Source organism: Capra hircus, chromosome 6 (assembly GCF_001704415.2).
Source record: "Capra hircus breed San Clemente chromosome 6, ASM170441v1, whole genome shotgun sequence".
Classification (NCBI taxonomy): domain Eukaryota; kingdom Metazoa; phylum Chordata; class Mammalia; order Artiodactyla; family Bovidae; genus Capra; species Capra hircus.
Genome location: NC_030813.1, coordinates 6,230,050 through 6,251,750, shown reverse-complemented (window position 1 = coordinate 6,251,750; position 21,701 = coordinate 6,230,050). Strand labels below are relative to the sequence as shown.

At 40.2% G+C, this 21,701-nt stretch overlaps 1 protein-coding gene across 3 annotated transcripts in view; it reads right to left on the bottom strand.

Moving 5' to 3' along the window:
• PDE5A (phosphodiesterase 5A) overlaps positions 1-21,701 on the bottom strand; it is a 146,735-nt gene that overhangs the window by 115,089 nt on the left and 9,945 nt on the right. For all 3 annotated transcript variants that reach the window (XM_018049176.1, XM_018049177.1, XM_013964453.2), the window contains exon 2: positions 8,265-8,853. In XM_018049176.1, coding sequence (XP_017904665.1) covers positions 8,265-8,853 — 589 coding nt within the window. The remainder of the gene's footprint in view (positions 1-8,264; positions 8,854-21,701) is intronic.

Sequence of the window (21,701 nt, the reverse complement as noted above, 5' to 3'; positions counted from 1 at the left end):
GGAATATTACGCAGTCATGAAAAAGAATGAAATAATGTCATTTGCACAACGTGGATGGATCTAAGATTATTACACTAAATGAAGTAAGCCAGACAGAGAAGGGTAATTATGATACTGCTTATATGTGGAAGCTTTAAAAAAAAACAAAAAGACACAAATTAACTTATTTACAAAACAGAAACAGATCTATACACATAGAAAACAAACTTACGGTTATCAAAGGGGAAAATGGGGCAATAAATTAGGAGTTTGGGATTAACAAACTGTACATAAAGAAGATAACCAATAAGGGCTTACTGTAAACCTGGAGAACTATATTCAATATTTTATAATAACCTAAAAGGAAAAAAATCTGAAATATATGTGTATGTGTACATATATATATACACACACACATAACTTTACCACTGTCCTATACATCTGAACATGCCACTGTAAATCAACTATACTTCAGTTAAAAAAAGAAGAAGAAGGAAGCCTGGTTCTTCATTTTTGGAGGAAGAAAACAAAAGATACCTTGAGGTGTTAGATTGAAATCAGAGGTAAGAATTCATTGTTTATAATATAATGGGTAGCTAGCTATAGGAATAAATAAAATATTAGTGTATGTTAGTCTGTGTATTTTTTTTCTAGCTCTATCTGCTGAAAAACTAGTAGCAATGAGCATGCCTAGTGCCTAGATCTTGGTTTTAGAATACCATCCCTTCCACTGAGAGGAACCAGATTCCCTAGGTCTACGGCAAGGAAAGTGTTAGGTAAGTCTAGAACATCCTGCTAAGTAGTTAAAACTTTCAGCTCCCCCAGAAAGCAAGAAAATGCCAAGAGTGATGTGGGAACATATCAAAAAGACATCGGTTCAGTCACTCAGTTGTGTCCAATTCTTTGCAACCCCATGGACTGCAGCACGCCAGGCCTCCCTGTCCATAACCAACTCCCAGAGTTTACTCAAAGCATGTCCGTTGAGTTGGTGATGCCATCTAACCGTCTCATCTTCTGTCGTCCCCTTATCCTCCCACCTTCAATCTTGCCCAGCATCAGGCACCTTTCATATGAGTCAGCTCTTTGCATCAGGTGGCCAAAGTATTGGAGTTTCAGCTTCAGCATCTGTCCTTCCAATGAATATTCAGGACTGATTTCCTTGAGGATGGACTGGTTGGATCTCCTTGCAGTCCAAGGGACTCTCAACAGTCTTCTCCAACACCACAGTTCAAAAGCATCAATTCTTCAGCGCTCAGTTTTCCTTATTGTCCAACTCTCATATCCATACATGACCACTGGAAAAACCATAGCTTTGACTAGATAGACCTTTATTGGCAAAGTAATGTCTTTGCTTTTTAATGTGCTGTCTAGGTTGGTCATAGCTTTTCTTTCAAGGAGCAAGAGTCTTAATTTCATGGCTGTAGTCACCATCTGCAGTGATTTTTGAACCCCCCAAAATAAAGTCTGTCACTGTTTCCATTGTTTCCCCATCTAGTTGCCATGAAATGATGGGGCCAGATGCCATGATCTTCGTTTTCAGAATGTTGAGTTTTAAGCCAACTTTTTCACTCTCTTCTTTCACTTCCATCAAGAGGCTCTTTAGTTCTTTGCTTTCTGCCATGAGTGTGGTGTCATCTGCACATCTGAGGTTATTGATATTTCTCCTGGCAATCTTGATTCCAGCCTGTGCTTCATCCAGCCTGGAGTTTCGCATGATGTACTCTGCATATAAGTTAAATAAGCAGGGTGACAATATACAACCTGATGTACTCCTTTCCCAATTTGGAACCAGTCTGTTGCTTCATGTCTGGTTCTAACTGTTGCTTCTTGACCAGCATACAGATTTCTCAGGAGGCAGGTCAAGTAGTCTGGTATTCCCATCTCCTTAAGAATCTTCCACAGTTTGTTGTGATCCACACAGTCAAAGGCTTTGACGTAGTCAATAAAGCAGAAGCAGATGTTTTTCTGGAACTCTCTTGCTTTTTCGATGATCCAATGGATGTTGGCAATTTGATCTCTGGTTCCTCTGTCTTTCCTAAATCCAGCTTGAACATCTGCAAGTTCACGATTCATGTATTGTTCAAGCCTAGCTTGGAGAATTTTGAGCATTACTTTGCTAGCATGTGAGAGATGAATGCAATTGTGCAATAGTTTGAACATTCTTTGGCACTGCTTTTCTTTGGTATTTACACAATATCAAAATAAATTCCCTTAAGATATTAATTAATTACAATGGGAAAAGTGTATCTTTGTAGTGAAACACTTAGTGGACACCACTTTAACCCACTTACCAAGTTTAACATCATCAAAAATGTGCTAAAGTAACATCGCGTGCTACCTGGTAACACATGCTACGAAGGTCTGTGGTATAATTAAAAAAAACATGTTTGGTCTGGCATTAGATCTCTTCAAACCCTTGGAATTACCTGACTGATAGTCTTCTTATATTCGTAACAAGCCCCTGCCTAGCATACCTGAGCTCACACTAATGCAAAGTCTCATGGGGGAGAAGGCCTCCAATAGCTTCAGGACTGGGGCTGGCTGCCAGGAAAACCAACTGGGTGATTAGAGGGTCAGAACACTCAGCCCTGCCACTGGATAAGGAAGAGGGGCCTGGAGATTGAGTCCAATCAACAATGGTCAATAATTGAATGACCCATCCCTACATACTGAAAAGAAAGTCAGATTGAGGGAACTTTTGGGTAAAGGGGATCTACCATGTGCTGGGATGGTGTTGCCATAGAGGGTGGACAAGGAAGTTTTGTGTCCCCCGCCTCTCACTCCTTGCCCTTTGTATCTCTTCTATTAGGCTATTTCTGAATGCTATCCTTTATAAACATACAGCTATAATCTTAAGTACGGCACTTTCCTGAGTTCTGAGTCATTCCGGCAAATCACTGAACCCGAGTAGGGAACCCTTGCATTTTCAGTCAGCCCGAAACACATGTGGCTAGCCTGGGGCCCTTCTCACGGCTGGCATCTTAAGTGGGGACAACACTGTACAACAGGGTCCCTAACCTCGGGGTCTGCACTCACTCCAGGCAACTAGTGTCAGGACTGAGCTGGACCGTGGGACACCCCAGCTGGTGCAGAGGTGAAGAACCGATCGTCGTCTGCAAAGCCAAACGAGGTCGAAAGAACGTTCGTGGTGTTCCTGCCAAAAGCGCCTAACTTGAATCTATTCAAGAAAAACATTCTACAAGATAACTGGCCTGTCTCCTTCCAAAATACATGTCAAGAAAGATAGAGAAGCACTGAGAAGCTACTCCAGAATTAATGGAAACTAACAAGATAGGACAAATACGTGCAATATGTAACCTTGAGTTAGAGCCTTGAACAGAGGGGAAAAAAAATCACTGCAAAGGACATTCATGGGGCAACTGACCAAAATTGTCTATGGAATGTTAGCTAAGAGCTTTGTATCAAAAAATTTCCAGATTTTGATAAAAGTATGACAATTGTGTAAGACAATACTCTTGTTAGGAAATATGTATAGCAATTGCTTCTCAGCCTTTTAGCTAAGATCAAGTGCAATATCTGTTCTTATCAGAAAATACATATAGTAAAAATGTCTCCGAATGGCTCAGAAAGAAATATGCATGCATTACTCACATGCATTACACACAGAAAAAGAAACTAATAAAGCAAATGGGGCAAAATATAAACAATTAGAGAATCTGGGTAGAGGGTATATACCCAAGTTTCTGATACTGGTCTTGCAACTTTTCTATAAGCTTGAAATCATACAAAGATAAACATAACAGAAAAGAAAAAAGGAAATAACCAACTAGATTTGCCAAATTATATGCTGGCCTTCTTCCACAAAGTGGAATATCTAAAGATTATTAGAGCATTTAACAAAGATACAGCAGTTCCCAAACTCTGTTCCCTAGGACACAATTACAACAAAACAAATGATTCAAAATTGGTAATTTATTAAAATTAGGACAGTAGCTATTGTTATTTCTTTCTTCTGAAATTCATTTTGGAAGTAATTTTACTCATCAGAAATTGACTTGAGTAGCACCTGAGACCTGCACGATGAGAGATGGTAAAGACGTATTTATCTGAAGAAGGACTGAAGAGGGGGGGCTGAGGCTGCAGCAGGAAGAGCTGCAGCTCCAGGGTAAAGCTCACCTGAGTGGCAATGCGACCCTTCCCCAAGAACCCTCCAATTTCTCTCCCTAAAAATCATGGTGTCCATGGAGAGGCTGCCCCATGGAAACAAGAGATGGGTCTAAGTTTTGCATTCCTGTTGACTTAGGAAATAAAAGGGTTATGTAGACAATATAAATCCTTTGACACAGGAAATCTTGGGAGGCGTAAGGCTTCCACCAGACACAGAACCAGGGCTTCAAGGCCATCTGTGATGGTTAATTTTATGTGTCAACTTGATGGCTAAGGGATGCCAAAGTGGCTGATAACACGTTATTTCTAGGCGTGTCTGTGAGGTTGTCTCCAGAGGAGATGAAAATCTGAATCAGCAGAATGAGTAAAGAAGGTCTTATCAAGGCCATTGGGCATCATCCAGTCCCTTGAGTAGGCAGAGGAAACAAGGGCGAATTCACTCTGTTTGAACTGAGATATCCATATTCTTCTTGCCCTCTTGCAGTCCACCAGAGCTCCCAGCTCTAAAGCTTTTGATTCAAACACAGACCAGAGTTACACCGCTGGCCCCCCTGATTCTTAGGCCTGCAGACTCTGAGTTATACCATCAACCACACCAATCCTGGTTCTCCAGCTTGCAGATGGAAGGCAGACTGTGGAACTTCTAAGCCTCCATACCCAAGCGAGCTTATTCCTACAATAAACCACTTCTTATTTATCTCTATATATCCTACTGGTACTGTTTCTCTGAAGAGCACTGAGGGATACACAATCTGATCTAAATACTGGATGATGTCTAGTGTTCAAGTATTAGGAAAATTCCAACACATTTATATAAGTTGTTCTGATCGTGGTGTCAATGCCTTATTATTAATAAACGCTGTGCCACATTCAAGAAAGCTGCATGAATGATGGCCTGATAGAGGAGGAGACGATGTGTTGACTGGACCTCAGTGACATCTGTGGTGTAACTGAAACTCACTGGTCTAAGCTGCGGATCATGTCATGTTTTAAATATGTGAATGCATTATTTTATCAGTAATAAAACAGTGGAATTCCCAAATGTATACCATTCTGTTACAAAGTTTTAAAATGGGAATCAAATGTGGACCATTTCTTAAAATCAATTTATCTAAGAGACTCTTTTCTTCTTCGCTTCAGTCTGAACGCTACTTTATCTCGTGGCCACTGCTTGCTTTCTTCTGCTGCACGACACCTAAGTATTCTGCAGTCATGTAAGCTGAAGAAATGCTGCTATGCAGTGCCATTTTTACAGATTACATATCTAAGCAATGTGCAGGACTAAGAAAACACAGAACATGCTTTCACATTTTGACCATTTCCACAAAAGGCTATGAGACAGTATTTTGAATACTACTAATTATGAGTGGGCTGAGCAATGAACTGCGTGTGTGCTCAGCTGCTCAGTTGTGCCACCTCTTTGAGACCCCACGGACTAGCCCATCCGGCTCCTCTGTCCATGGACTCTCGCAGGCAAGAATACTAGAGTGGGTTGCCATCCCCTTCTCGGGGATCTTCCTGACCCAGGGACTGGACCCGTGTCTCCTGCATTGGTAGGCAGGTTCTTTGCCACCGAGCCACCAGGGAAGCCAAGTAATGAATTATCCACTAGCCAACTGATTTTCACTGTTAATACCAACGTAAATTACATCACAATCAATCCCACTAATGAAATTCTGTGCCAGGAAGAACTTCTGCAAGGCTACTATAAACGCAGATGGAGGGTGTCAAGGGTGGAGTAGCAACATGAGAAATCCACCAGGCTAAGGGGCTTCACCCTACTCTGCTGCTAAGTCGCTTCAGTCGTGTCCGACTCTGTGCGACCCCATAGACGGCAGCCCACCAGGCTCCCCCGTCCCTGGGATTCCCCAGGCAAGAACACTGGAGTGGGTTGCCATTTCCTTCTCCAATGCATGAAAGTGAAAAGTGAAAGTGAAGTCGCTCAGTCTGTCCGACTCTTAGTGACCCCATGGACTGCAGCCTTCCAGGCTCCTCCGTCCATGGGATTTTCCAGGCAAGAGTACTGGAGTGGGGTGCCATCACCTTCTCCAGGGCTTCACCCAGGGGCACTGCAAATCAAGGGCAGTGGGCCTATTTTAGGCAAGAATTAAATCACTGCTCACTGCAAAACAAAAATTACACCATATTATTGGGTTGGCCAAAAAGTTCTTTCAGACTTTATGTAACAGCTTATGAAAAACTCAAACTTTTTCAGCAACCCCAAAACTCTAAAGATGGTAAAGAAATTAAATAAAATTGATATAAGTGAAGAAATCCTCAGTGCTGGTGAAGTTTAGGACAAGGCAGACAAATGAAGGCTTTCTCAGCAAAACTGAAGCAGATTTATGGCCTTCCTCTACCACTGCCACCTAAGACGGAAGGGGATTCAGCCAATTTGGCAGCAGTCCTTCAGCTGTGCCCTTAATACCCCTCTTGGCGTCTGCTACAGTGTGCCGTTATTTACAGAGCTCAAAGAGGTCATGGAGATGGCTCCATGAAGAACCAAAATGGAAAACACTGCTGGTGTAGAGTGGATTCTGAAAGCTATCTCAGGATTTAACATATGTGAACTATCACATATCTCCCCAGACCCCTACCCTCAGAATTCCTCACCAGTTACCACTATTTACTGACCCAACTTCAAAACCTGAGGCATCTCCAACTTTTCTTCTCACTTCCATCTCCTACTAGCTTCCAAGTCTGGCAGATTCAACTGCTTCTGCAATCCATTTCCTCCTTTTGATCTTGAAGGCCAGTGCCCTGGTTTAGGTCCTTACTTCCTCAGCCTATTGAAATAGCCTCTCCTACCAGTTCCCAGTATTTTTCCACCTAATTCACTTTATGACCACCATAATATTCATCATTCTAAAACACAGTCTGAATCACACCAGTCCCCCTTTCAAACCATCTTCAATTATTCCTCATGGCTCTGAATCAAATACATACTCCTCAGCTGGGCATTCAAGACCTCAGTGATCTCCAGTAGCTCCTCAAAATCTACACTATCCCCCACATATATCCACACAAGCACCACATGATCCAACTTCCCATCTTCAAAATTCTCTTTACACCTGGCTCTTACCATGCACACAACTCAATCTACTCAAATCTTACCCATCCTCCAGGGTCTGTGTCAATCATTGCTTCCTCAAAGAAACCTCTCTCCATCTCCCCAGGATCTTCTACTTCCCTGAACCTAATTATTTATCTCCTCTACCACAATCTTCTCTTAATCAACACTTATTAGGACTTGTCTCTGTGCCAGGCACTGTACTAGGCACCAGGAATACAGGGCTAAGCAAAACATCTCTGACCCCTCAAAGTGCACAGAGGAGCCTCAACTTCTCTGTGTTACTATGGAACCTACACAGTGTACCACATGATAAGCAGCAAGAACACTGTTCTATCAAGGTGCTAGAACATGATTCATAAACATACTGCCATACTTTGTTTAAAATGCTTTGTTTAAAATCTCTAACTCTATTAATAAAAGAATCATTTTCAATAGGAAATTTGAAGAAACATATATTGTAATCTTTAAGTCTATAATAAAGACTTGTTCACTACTGAAACAAAAATGGAAGAAATATCAAATCCTTCCATCAAAATATTGTAGAGCAAAAATTTCTATTTTTTGAAGATACACATAAATTTATTTGTTTAATAAAACAACTGAAAGAGTGGAAAGAAAGATAATCAGACTTTGGTATCAAAGAGACGTCAAATGAATGAGTATGATTAAGTGAATGAATGAATTTTAAAACACTATTGGTTGGGTTTTCAGACAGTTTTTGGACCTATTATTTTAGAATCTCAGTAAAATCCTCAGAAATTCACATAGTGATAATCTGGATAGGGATATGTATAGTGATCAAGAAAAAACAATGAAAGAACACAACTGTGAGATGAGCTATGTCAAATCATCATTAAGGACAATAACAAGACAACATTTCTCTAAGGCCTCTGTGTTGGACTCAGCCACCAGTGAAGAAACTGACTTTCAAAGATGGGGAGGTTCTTAACCATACATTCCCACTTTAAATAAGTTTGTAAATGATGAAATCTCAGTTTCAAATATCCCTACGATTCACAGCAGCTGCCCATGCCCCATCCATATTCCATGCCCCACCCTGCCTCTGTTCCAAGAGTTTATTTACCTCATAGGCGTCTTTGATGTTCAAGGGCTCGCCAAGAGCGGCCACGTGTCCCACGATGCCTTTGTTCCACTCTAAGCGGATGCAGTTATTTGAAGCTTCTTCCAGCGTTGAACCTTCTGCAACATCAAAGAGGCGGCTGATAAGAAACTTGTCGTTGGAGCTGTCCTCACAGACAAGGAATAAGGAGTAGCGGTCGGCGGAGATGAGTCCATGGATATGCAAGAAAATTTTGTGACATAAGGCTGTGACATCCAAGTGACTAGAAATATCTTTCACTAGTTCCAAGAGTCTCGAGCACTGGTCCCCTTCATCATTATCAAACCGTGGGGAGGTTAGAGGCATCTGTTCCTTCTTGTCTGAGTCAGAGAGGAAGCTCACAGTTCCCTCAGAATCCTTGATAACGATGGGTCTAAGTGGCCGATCGAATTCGGAGGCAGAGATCTTCCTGGTTGGTGTTCCAGGGACACTGCTCTCTGCACGGGCACTTGGCTGCAAGGGGCAAGAGCAGGATTCCGTGTGGCCTTTGATTCCTTCCTTGCACACAGGGATGGTGTGAACTCTCTCAGCAAACCATGCATTGACCATTTCTCTGCAGAAAAGAACACGTAGGCACATCAAATATTTGAGGAAGACGGGAATGGATAAACAAGACATGGTGCGTATATACAACGGAATACTACTTGGCCATAAAAGACTGATACAGGGTCACTTGCAGAGACCTGGATGGACTTATTGTCTGTCACACATAATGAAGTCAGAAAGAGACAAACAGACGTCCTCTACTAAGACATATATATGGAATTGAGGAAAATGGTACTGATGGACCTATCTGCAGGGCAGAGACAGAGATGCAGACGTAGAAAGTGGATGGGTGGACGTGCAGGGGGTGAATTGGGAGCCTGGGACTGAGGTATGTGCGCGGCCGTGTGGAGAACAGACAGGCGGTGGGGACTTACTGTACCGCGCAGGGAGTTCAGCTCGGTGCTCTGCGGGGACCTAGACGGGGGCGGGGCGGGGATAAGGGAGGAGGTGCGGGAGAGGGGCTATGTGCATACACAGAGCTGATGCTCATCATCACTGAGCAGAAATTAACACAACACCCTTAAGCAACTGTACCTCAATCCAAACAAAGCAGAGTGAGTGTGTGAGAGTGTGTGTGTGAGAGAGTGTGTGTGTGTGAGAGTGTGTGTGAGACGGAGAGAGTGTGTGTGTGAGAGTGTGTGAGAGTGTGTGTGTGTGTGTGAGAGAGAGAGAGTGTGTGTGTGAGTGTGTGTGTGTGTGTGGCATGCCTGCTCGGTCATGGCTGACTCTTCGCTATCCCACGGACTGTAGTCTGCCAGGCTCCTCTGTCCATGGACTTTCCCAGGCAAGAACACTGGAGTGGGTTGCCATTCTCTACTCCAGAGGATCTTGCCAACCCAGGGACTGAACCAACATCTCTTTGGTCTCCTGCACTGGCAGGCAGGTTCTTTACCACTGCGCCACCTGGGAAGCTCCCTCCTTAAATACTACCATCCCGGAAAACTTCTAAAATCCTCTCATGGTTAACTGATGCAGTAACCATTTGTTATAGAAAATGAAAACATAATGGTCTATTTAAAATAGGTTATTTTGAAAAACTGAAAACAATTGTTTCAGTGAACATTTTAATAAATGATTGACTCCTATGTACATATATTTTCAGATATCTGATTCATAATGCATCAAGTGTCAAGCTGTTTCCTCTCAAAATCAGTTTGAATTAAAGTAAAAGCCACTAAATTTGACAACAGTCTTAGGAAAACACAGGCATGGAAATTTGCTATTTAAAACACACAACTTATTCTGAAGTTAAATATTTTAAATTAAAAAAATTATCTGAATTTGGCTAGGTAACATGCTTAATTTTCGACAGTTTTTATCTACACCACTATATCTAGATTAGATTTAGGAAGGGAAATAGAAAACAGAAACAATTTGATCTAGTATGTGGAAGAAAGATCGTAGACTTCCATTAATAATATCCTAATAATGTGTGTCCAATAATCTAGAATAATCTTCCATTTACTCCTTGTATAAAGGAGGAAAACAAAAAATAGGCAATAGCCAGTATAAAAAATTTAATCCAAGAATATTTAAATTATTTATGTTGTTCATGTGCCACTCCATGAAGAAACCTATCTGAGCTAAAGGTTTCATAGTATTAAAAAAAAAAAAAAACACACACAAATATACCAGATCATATACACCCAAAAGACTGCTGTTCAGTTCAAATAAATCCTCTTGGGAAGCTGTAATCTGATGCCAAGTGATGGCCCCATTACTTTAAATATTCTGGGAACTTTTGAAACTAACTTCTAAAAAGGTCAAAGTCATATAAGAATATTAGTTTTACCTAAAAGCTAGATCTTGTTTTTCACTGCGCCTTGCTTTGAATAAGCAAATAAAACCACAAAAAAACCAGAGTAACGGCTAACTTAATACATATCGTATGCAGACGATTTTTCCCCCAATACAGACCTGATTTTTCTCCAAACTCAAAAATTTATTTTCAAAAGACAATAACTTGCTAGCACCAAGGATATTTAAAAGAACTGGCCTATAAGAGCAATGCAATCTCCATGCGACAACGGTTATTGGTTATTTTCATGAAAGAGCCAGGATGCAGATACTCTCCAATCCTTATTGGCTGCAGCAGAAACTGATAACACCTCTTCAGAGGTCAAGCAGGCAGAATCTAACAAGTTTTAAAATGCATTTATCCTTTGTCCCAAAGATTTTACACACACGGCAAAAGAAGTATCAGTGTATTTATTTAGTTTGTTATAGCAAAGATAAGAACAAACTAATCCCATAAATAGAAGCCTTGCAAAATACATCATGGAATATTTATAAACGGAACACTGCGCCTGTGCTAAGGGGCTTCATGTCCAGCTCTGCAACACTACGGGCTGTAGCCCACCAGGCTTCTCTGTCCTTGGGGTTCTCCAGGCAAGGATACCAGAGTGGGCTGTCACGCCCTCCTCCAGGGGATCTTTCCAACCCAGGGATCGAACCCGCATCTCTTACATTTCCTGCATTGGCAGGCAGGTTCTTTACCACTAGCGCCTCCTGGGAAGCCCAAATGGGTCACTAGGCAGATATTACAAGGCACTGACATGAATAATCACCACAATCTATTAAGTGAAAAAAGAAGATCCAGAAGGAGGAGAGAAGAGTTAATCATTTTTCTGGGTCTCCACTAAGTCTTTCACTTATAGAATGTTCCCTGAATTATTTTATTTTTAACAATAATCTATTGTTTGGTAAATATATATTACCCTGAATTGACACCAATCTAGAATGAAATGGGTAAAAAAATATATAACATAGATATTATCAGGATTATCTCATAATTCCAAGTGTTAGATACATTTTAAAGCTCTCTTTAAAAAGTATTACTTACTATATTACTCCAGAATATACCTACAGTGCAGAATTTTTTTTAATGTAATTGCCAAATATTTTATAAATGCATGCCATGCCTTGGGACAAAATTTCTAGTGATAAAAATATGCTCTGTTAACAGTGCATCTCAAAAACTTCTATAGAAATGAGGGGGACATACTTTGGGAAATGTTTATGTAACCTCCACAGTCACAAAGCAAGACTGTGCCAAAGACATTGATGTCAGATATGCATATGAGAAACGTAAAGGAAGCATTTGAATAAAATGCTTTGTAAAACATGAAACAGGAACACAGCAATATGTTTAAGTCAATCTTGTTTACGTGATTAAAAAATATGTACACATAACTCAAAATCTTCTCAAATCAACATAAAAACAGGTATTGTAACTATGTCAGCTACAAACCTGAAACACAGCCTCAACTTATTTCTTCTCACTGAAAAATGATGATCGACATTTTAATCAAACCACCTACTTGACAACATCTAAACAGACACCTTAAAGTGGTGAAATCACAATTCCTAACGCCCACCCTTCATCTTGCTCCAATCTCACTCCCCGTCCATTTGCTTTGTATCAATAAATAGCACCATCCCCAGTTACTCAACTGCACATCTAGGAATTACTCGGAATTTGTTTCCTTCAACTCTCACATCCAATCTAGCAACCAAGTCCTGTCCAGTTGACTTCCAAAACCCTATAGTCCAATCTGCTGATTCCTGTCTCCTGTACTAATTCCCTGGTTCAAGCCGCATCATCTCTCATCTTGGACTTTGGCCACAGCCCCTTATCTGGACTCTGAAATCATACTAGCCTCCTTCAACCCATTCTCCCCATGGCAGTTAGAGCAATCTTTGAAAAAGTAAGCCTTAACATCTTAACCATCTTACTGGGCTTCTCACTGAATTGAGAATACAACCCAAACTCTTCCAATCCCCGACCACAGTCCCTCCTGTCCACACAGGCCTCCCTGAAGCTCCTCAAGCACATCACACTTTGACTGTCCCCAGGCTGGAATACTCTCCTCACCTGCATCTGGCAGGTCAAAGCTCCCTCCTCATCTGCACAGACAGGTCTTCCCTGCTCACTCCACCTCTCAAGGGGCCCCAACACACTATGTTCCCCCCAACACGATCTGAATTCTTGCTGTTCTTCAGTCGCCCAGTTGTGGGTGACCCCATGGACTGCAGCACACCAGGCCTCCCTGTCCGCCACCATCTCCCAGAGCTTGCCCAAGTTCACGTCCATTGCATCCGTGATGCCATCCAGCCATCTTATCCTCTGACGCCCTTGTCTCCTTCTGCCTTCGATCTTTCCCAGCATCAGGAACTTTCCCAATGAGTCGTCTGTTCGCATCAGGTAACCAAAATATTGGGAGCTTCAGCCTCAGCATCAGTCCTTCCAATGAATATTCAAGGTTGATCTCCCTTAAGACTGACTGGTTTGATCTCCTTGCAGTCCAAGGGACTTTCAGGAGTCTTCTCCAGCATCATAGTTCGAAGGCATCAATTCTTTGGCATTCTGCCTTTTTTACAGTCCAGCTCTCACAACTGTACATGACCAACGGGGAAGAAGATAGCCTTGATTTTACGGACCTTTGTTGGCAGAGTAATGTCTCTGCTTTTCAACACACTGTCTAGGTTTCCCATAGCTTTCCTGCCATCGTCTTCTGAATTCATGGCTGCAGTCACGGTCTGCAGTGATTTTGGAGCCCAAGAAGAGGAAATCTGCCACTACTTCCAACTTTCCCCCTTCTATTTGCCATGCAGTGTTCTTGCCTGGAGAATCCCAGGGACAGAGGAGCCTGGTGGGCTTCCGTCTATGGGGGTCGCACAGAGTCGGACACGACTGACGCGACTTAGCAGCAGCAGCAATGGGGCCAGGTGCCATGATCTTAGTTTTTTGTTTTTTTTTTTTTAATATTTAGTCTTAAGCCAGCTCCTTCACCCTCATCAAGAGGCTGTTTAGTTCCTCTTCGCTTTCTGCCATTAGAGTGGTAAGGAATTCTTACTATCATCTATTTTTCTTGTTTATTAACCTGTTGGTTTACTGTCTGTTTCCTTCAAGATGTCAATTTCATACCCATCTGTCTTGTTAACAACTGCATTCCTATACTTAGAAAATGTCTATCATATATTAATACTATGTCCCTGATAAATACCTGAGTGAAGTGAATGAATAAATAAATGAAGCCTCCTAAACTAACTGCATTAAAAAGGACAACAGTCTTTTGAAAACTTGAATGCTTAGAAAAGCAACATTATGTTTTAGCTATTAATGGTCACCACCCCTTGGATGTAAGCCTCATAACTGATCGTGGCTACTCTACCCTCACCTACCCCGTAGGGCCTGTTACACATCTTAAACAGAGCCAAGGCCCCCACAATCTTTGTTAGATACCTTGCATTATTACGTTTAATTTGTCTCACAGGTGTTGCATTTCTAGATACTTTCTTGGAGAAATGAACTCAGTATTAAATGACACAGGAAAAGTAGATCTGGTATATTCAGTCATTCAATCAACAATTTTTATTAACCACCAGTCATGGGAGGAAAGGTTTTCTTAAGACCACATTATTGATTATCTGAGTCCCTGTAGATATATATGCCTGTGGAGGAAACATAAGTTATCATAACATCAAAACAATTACTTATAAACCAGCCATAAATAATATTAAATCATCTCTTACACCTCTCTCCTTTCAGGCATCCCTTGACATTTTGTAGCGCATGACCTATGTGGCTATGTGAAGTGAGCCTTCTTCCCTGAGACGAGTATTGATCATCTCCTGTTCTTTAACACTTTAAGCTCTACAAATACAAATCACTTGCAGACTGAAATGTAAACTTAACGTAAGATACAGAATTTCTAGAAGTAGAACAAAATGATGTTGGAGACTATTCTAATATTACGTAAAGCCACTGATAATTAGAGGTTAAGCCCAATTAAAAACCAGCTAACAAAATCAACAAGGATCATTAACATAACAAATACCTGAAAAGAGAATTCTGTTCAAATAAGTGCATTCTAGATTAAGAAAGGCTGCTGGAAAAACCAAAGATCTTTAAATGTTAATTTTAATAAACTGTATCTGGGGGAAAAAAAAAAAGCTCTATGATTTTGTTGCAAATGTCAAACAAGTAAAGTTATTTGCCAGAAACTGTCTTATTTTAAATTAGCTTGGAGTTTCCATTATAATTTAAATTTTATTAGCTCTAAAATAAATTTACTTTCATAACCTGTGGTTCCATTTTTCAAAGTAAAGTTCCAATCAAAACCTTTTCACTGATACTTCTTCATTTTAACTGGATTCACTTTAAGTGTCCTTTGCTCTAGACCGTATTATTCTCATTAAGTTCCTTGTGCACGTCAGGCACTGCGCTGCCACCAGGGATACAGGAGTGAGCAGGCCCAGACCTCTCCTCCCAAACTGAGACTTATTTTGTGTCCAGAAGTTGCTGCATACACACACTGAAATTTGCTGTCATGAGAAGTTTCATGTCATTGTTTAGTTGCTAAAGTCATCTCTGACTCTTTGAGACCCCATGGACCGCCAAGCTCTTCTGTCCATGGGATTTTTCAGGCAAGAGACTGAAGTGGGTTTTGCATATAAATGAATAAAGATGGAAAGATGAGCATGTCAAATATGAGGGTAAATATACCAGATGGGATTTAAGAAACCTGATTGATAGCTCTGACTCGGGCAAATCACTTCTATGGCCTGAGACAGGATCTCTACTTTCCCTTCTTTCTCTTCCTTTTGAAAAGTATGTCTACCAGAGATACTGGAAGAAAAAAAGCACCATTTTATTTAAGCCTGGTGAGGCAGGTATTAACAATCCTACTTGCTAAATTAAGAAGCTAAATTAAACGGCTGAACCAAACACACTCTGCTATCTGATAGCAAAACTAGGAATCAAATCTAGGTTTCCTATTCCAAGTCTTACAACCTATAAGAATATAAAAGTTCCCAGAACATCAATGTTTGTCATGAATAAGACATTCCATAACATCCAGATGCAGTAGAAAGAGTAAAAAATCAAATTTAAACATACACGGTATAGAAAGAACACACTCGCTTATAATAGCACATCCTCTAACTTAATTCTTTCCATTCAGACCACAAAAGGATGGTATACTAAACCACTGACGTAAAAACACTGTGTCAAGGGACTCAGAACAGCAACTCTGAAGGATAGTGTCCTTAAAAAAATCTGACTGAACCTCATGCCTGTTTCTCTGAAAACAGGTCAGGGTTTATAAACCTAAAATGATGCACCGAAAAGAATGCAGACTGAATGCGTTCAAGATAAAAGTGATTCTCAGGGTTGCACTGCTGTTGTTGTTCGCTCACCAAGTTCATGACTGACTCTCTGCAACACCATGCACTGCAGCACAACCAGGCTCCCCTGTCCTCCACGATCCCTGAGTTTGCTCAAATTCACATCCATTGAGTTGGTGATGCCATCTAATCATCTCAGCCTCTGCTGCCCCCTTCTCCTGCCCTCAGCCTTTCCCAGCATCGGGGTCTTTTTCAATGAGTCAACTCTTCGCATTAGGTGGCCAAGGTACTGGAGCTTCAACTTCAGCAGCATCCCTTCCAGTGAATATTCAGGGTTGATTTCCTAACAGTTGATTAATTTGATCTTCCTGCAGTCCAGGAGACTCTAAAAAGTCTTCTCCAGTACCAGAATTCAAAAGCATCAATTTTTCAGTGCTCAACCTTCTTGACGGTCCAACTCGCACATCTGTACGTGACTACGGGAAAAACCACAGCTTTGATTATATGGACCTTTGTCTCTGCTTTTTAATATGCCATCTAGGTTCAAAGGAGCAAGTGTCTTTTAATTTCATAGCTGCAGTCACTGTCTACTGTGCTTTTGCTAGACTTAGCAAATAAAAATACTGGATACCGATTAAAGCTGAGTTTCAGATAAATAATGAATACAGTTTTAACATAAACTGTATCTAAAATTCAAATTATACTTAATTTATTTCAAATGACCATACTAGTCATTTGATATTCTGTTTTTCCCAACTGAAACTGTTGGCAGATAGACATCAAAGAAAAGGTAGGTCTGTATAGCACATCAATTAGCTGTGCTATCAAATAACTAACTGTATCATTGAAAGAGCACAAAGGATCCTGTGTATTATGGTAGCTGAACTTTCAAAAGCTCTTAGATTAATAATTTGTGGCATAAAATTCTTCCTTACATCAAGCCTTTTCATTTTACTGTCCAAATCATAATATATATTTAGTAGAGAAAAAACAAACTGCAATCTACTTATATAAGGGAGGCTGACACATTGCTAAAAATTCTTGGGAAGCACTGAGAGGCTATGTTTTTAGACATAAATTCCAAATTCCAATCTATACTTTAGCATTTGTTACCAATGGGATTTGTAACCAATAGCAAACAATTTTCTTCTTCTGAGTTTCAATTTCATCCCATATCCAGCCTGTTCTAACTTCTTCCTGAAATGCAAGGTGGTGACTATCTTCAGTTGAGTGTAAAGTCAAGAATACTAAACTGGCCATCAGGAGATAATTCTACTGAACAATCACTACTTCTCTGGAGTTCATTTTCTCCTGAATACAAGTTCTTCACTGTAAAAACGGGCAGCTCTCTGAATGGGTCAGGAAAATTCCCACAAATGCTAACATTATCAGCAGACCAATAGGTGGTGGTTATTATTAGGCCAGTCAACTCTGGTCATCTCCTTTTGCCCCTCGGCGTCTTCTCTTTCTTATTCTTTCACTTATCTCATGGGGCTGATATTCGAGTCAAATTAGGAAATGCACATGGAAGCATTTCAAAATCTCTTCCACATACTTGAGATGCTGCTATCTCCTAGACCCCTTCCAGTGGAGCTGCGGGGCTGGAGTAAGGGGCAATGGGTGTTCATTTCCTCATGACGTTCAACCAAGAGACTCAAAGAAAGTAAGGGGGAAGAATGTCATGCTCCTGGAGGCACAGGCCCACAGGCTGAGCGGGTCTGATACGATTTTGAAACAGCCTGTCTTCACACACCCTGACCATCAAGGTCCTTTTCCAAAGAAGATACTGCAGATTGTTATTTATTATGGAATCCCAGTAAGCTTCCCCCTAAAAAGAGGAGTTACATCATAACTCCACATAAATTACACCCTGGCTGTCTGAGCAAAAAGAACAAAATGGATGCAAATTCCACAAAGGTATTTTACCCTCTGCTGGAGGTTCTAATAACTTAGAAATCCTACTTTCATATAAGCAAGTCTTTAATTGCCCTGCAAACAAAAACAGAGCAACCATCTTGAAGTCTTTGAGCTGATTTAACTTTTACAAGGCCGTTAATGAAAGACAACAGGCCCTGGATGCTAGAAATAAAGCCACAGCCAAAGGAAATGCAATAAAAGTTAATGCCAAGAATTTATAATCAATGACAAGATCCTGATGTTTAACATCCCATCCAAACCATTCCTTCTCTCCTCACCAAAACCTGTTTTATTATCCTCTAGTCAGTTATTTCCTTCCATGTTTTATTACACAAAAAATGTCTTACCTCATAAATGAATTATACTGTATGCCTCTTTTAAAATGGGTAAACATCCAGTTTTGTTCTTAACCTTCTACAATATATCTTACAATAACTGGAGAAATCCTGCGTGCAAGCTAACTCACTGCAGTCATGTCCGACTCTTTCTGACCCCATGGACTGTAGCCTGCCAGGCTCCTCTGTCCATGGAATTCTCCAGGCAAGAATACCAGAGTGGGTTACCATTTCCTCCTCCAGGGCATCTTCCTGACCCAGGGATCGAACCTGTGTCTCCTGCATTGGCAGGCAGGTTCTTTACCACTAGCACCACCTGGGAAGTGAGATGCAGAAAATCTGGAGGGTACCAAGATCAATGCTGGGAGTTATTCCTCTTGGGTAACATAAATGTGAATACTAATTTGTGATTTCAAACTTGTATCACAAGTTTGCACAGATGCTACTCATGGCTCACCAAGGGACCCTTTCCCACAAGGCAGGTAAACAGCAAGTAAAGAAGTAAAGAACCTCAGAAGAGCAAGTAAAGAATCCGCCCCGCAACTGATATTAATTAGATGGCAGGAAATGAAGCCAACTGGAAGCTGATAAAAACTTGCTATGAGTTATCATAAATATGACTTGGATTTTAAATCTCAAATCTTTTGAAACAATGAATCCATCCAGAAGTTTACTACCTTAATATTCTACTTTACTGAAGACCCTAGCAGCTCAAGAGTCTTGCCCACGAAATGATGATGTAATATAAAAATCAGTGTCCGGAGGAATAATCTTTAGCATATTTTGACTTCATGAGGCTTCCTTAGAGCGTTAATAGCACTGTATCCTTCAAGACAATGTGTCAGTGTGGGTGGCTGCTGCTGCTAAGTTGCTTCAGTTGTGTCCGACTCTGCGACCCCATAGACGACAGCCCACCAGGCTCCCCCTGTCCCTGGGATTCTCCAGGCAAGAATACTGGAGTGGGTTGCCATTTCCTTCTCCAATGCATGACGGTGAAGAGAGAAAGTGAAGTCGCTCAGTTGTGTCTGACTGTTAGCGACCCCATGGACTGCCGCCCACCAGGCTCCTTCACCCATGGGATTTTCCAGGCAAGAGTACTGGAGTGGGGTGCCGTTGCCTTCTCCGCAGTGTGGGTGGAGCGCTCAACAAAACTGAGTTTATGCACTCAAAAGGCCAGGCAGCCAGGTTCCAGCAGTGCTGCAGGAAAAGGCTGAGCACTGGCATTTCCAGAGTCAGACATTTGGGGTCTTTAATAATATACAGAGGAATGGAATGAATACATTCACTTGTGAATGATTAAAAAACAAACAAAACAGAAGGAAATCTGTGGGGGAGAAAGTCTAGGTGAATTGTCTTTTTTTTAAATCACTGTAATAAAGAGTTTATCTCATCAAAATTATACACGTGGCAGAAATACAGTGCTATTTCATACTACACATCCCATGTGTTCATATTTTTAAAGAAGATGAAAAATATATTATCCTTAAAATAAGAATCAAGGTAATGATTAATAATATGTTTTTACTGGATATTTAAATAGTTTTAATTTTTGTATTATCACCTATACTTCATCTCATACTTTTCAAAAATTTTATAAATTGGTTAGTAATATTCACTAAAAACCCCGGAGGAGGAAATGGCAACCTGCTTCAGTGTTTTTGCCTGGGAAATGCCACGTACAGGGGATTCTGGTGGGCTCAAGTCCATGGGGTCGCAGAGTCAGACACGACTGAGCACATAGGCACATTCATTTTAAAAAAGAAAAGGAAGGTCACTATATGATGGCACATACTCTGTTAAGGAGGAAAACTTTCCGCTTTTGCACTTTCTCATTTTCACTCAGTATTACTGCCTATCACAGAAAGGAAAACTACAGTTTATAATTTATATTATAACTAATATAATTTTCCACTAATCTAATTAGATCACAGTTTTTCCAAATGCCTATAATCTAGAAGTATTAAATGGGATATGCAAAACACTGCATAGTGAAATACAAGCTCTCACACAGCATTTCAAATATGATTAGCAAACGGATACACAAAGTAGCTCCATCCAATAATAACTTAACTTTCTACCAAAGTTGAACTGCTCACTCCAGTTACAAAATGAATCTTAAAAAGACAGGAATACCTTAAAATACATATTCAGTATTCCAGATGCTTTGAAAGGGAAAAATAATTAAAATACCTTGTCTAGGTTTTAAAGAAAATTTCTTGGCATCAAGAAAGGGAAACAATTTACAAAGCAGTGTAAAATTCTAATGCAAACATAATAATTCTCATGAGTTAAAAATATAATTAGATGAAACCTACTTGTAGGGCAACTAGCTTAATGTGTTTTGTGCTCTTGCCTAAAATAATGTGCCAGAGGGTAAAAATTCTTTGAAAACATACTGCACTTAGGGTATCCGTAGTCTAATACTAAGAATATAATTGTTAACAGTCTAATACCTACATTTTAAGCCATTCTATTTTAAGATATCACTAGAGAGTTCTCACTTTTTACGCTCTAAAATCATATATGGTAACAAAACCCACTTGGGCAAGGTCTCTAGGCAGCTCATTTAGTGACGTGCTCGCACATTAAAAGGCACCAGGAGGAACCTCAGCTTCTTCCTGAGTTAAATTTCTCATTATATTAAATCTCTGAGTTTTTCCTTTGCTTCCATTAATACTGACACTGAACTTCAGTAGAGAATGAAGGGCCCCAGGTGGGACAAACTTAGGCTTCAACCGGAGTTGCTTCTAAGATAAGACCTCAGGTGCATTATTTATACCGTCTATAAAATGGAGATAAGGGTATTAATCCTCATAGACCTCTTAAGAAAATTCAGAAAAATGACACCTATAAAGTGATCGCATAGAGTCTGGTACTAAGGGTTTAATATATTACAGTTACTGTTTTTAAGTTAATCAAACATTAACTGGAATATATTTTCAAAGGCAATTAAATTTTTCATAAAAATAAAAAGAATTTATTCATGGATTTCTACAGAATAACTAGATGTTAGCCATTTGTTTTCCAAGCTCCTAGTTTAAAAGCACTAATTTCTCTACAAAAACACTTGTGCAAAAACAAAAATGGTGTTTTAATGTCTGTAGTTTCTCAAATTAGAATTGTAAAAACATGGACTCCTTAGACCAACAACTACTTATGTATGACATAATTTTCTAAATAATACATAAAGAATAAGAGCTGATCATTTAGCTGAGAAAAATCACTCTGAGAGCATAACTTGTTTTTCTATTACTACCCAGAACTTAATCGCTAAAAATAAGTTATAGAATTTGGAGGATGATGTGGTTTCTAAATACCAAAGATATAATAAAACTGTTTAACAATTGTGATAAAATATACAACTAACTGCCTATGATAGAAGCCTTAACAATATTTCGTAAAAACCATAATTTTAAACTGGGGAACGGTTTCAATACTTGATTAAAAACAATGCTTTAACATTTGCTACAGGAGA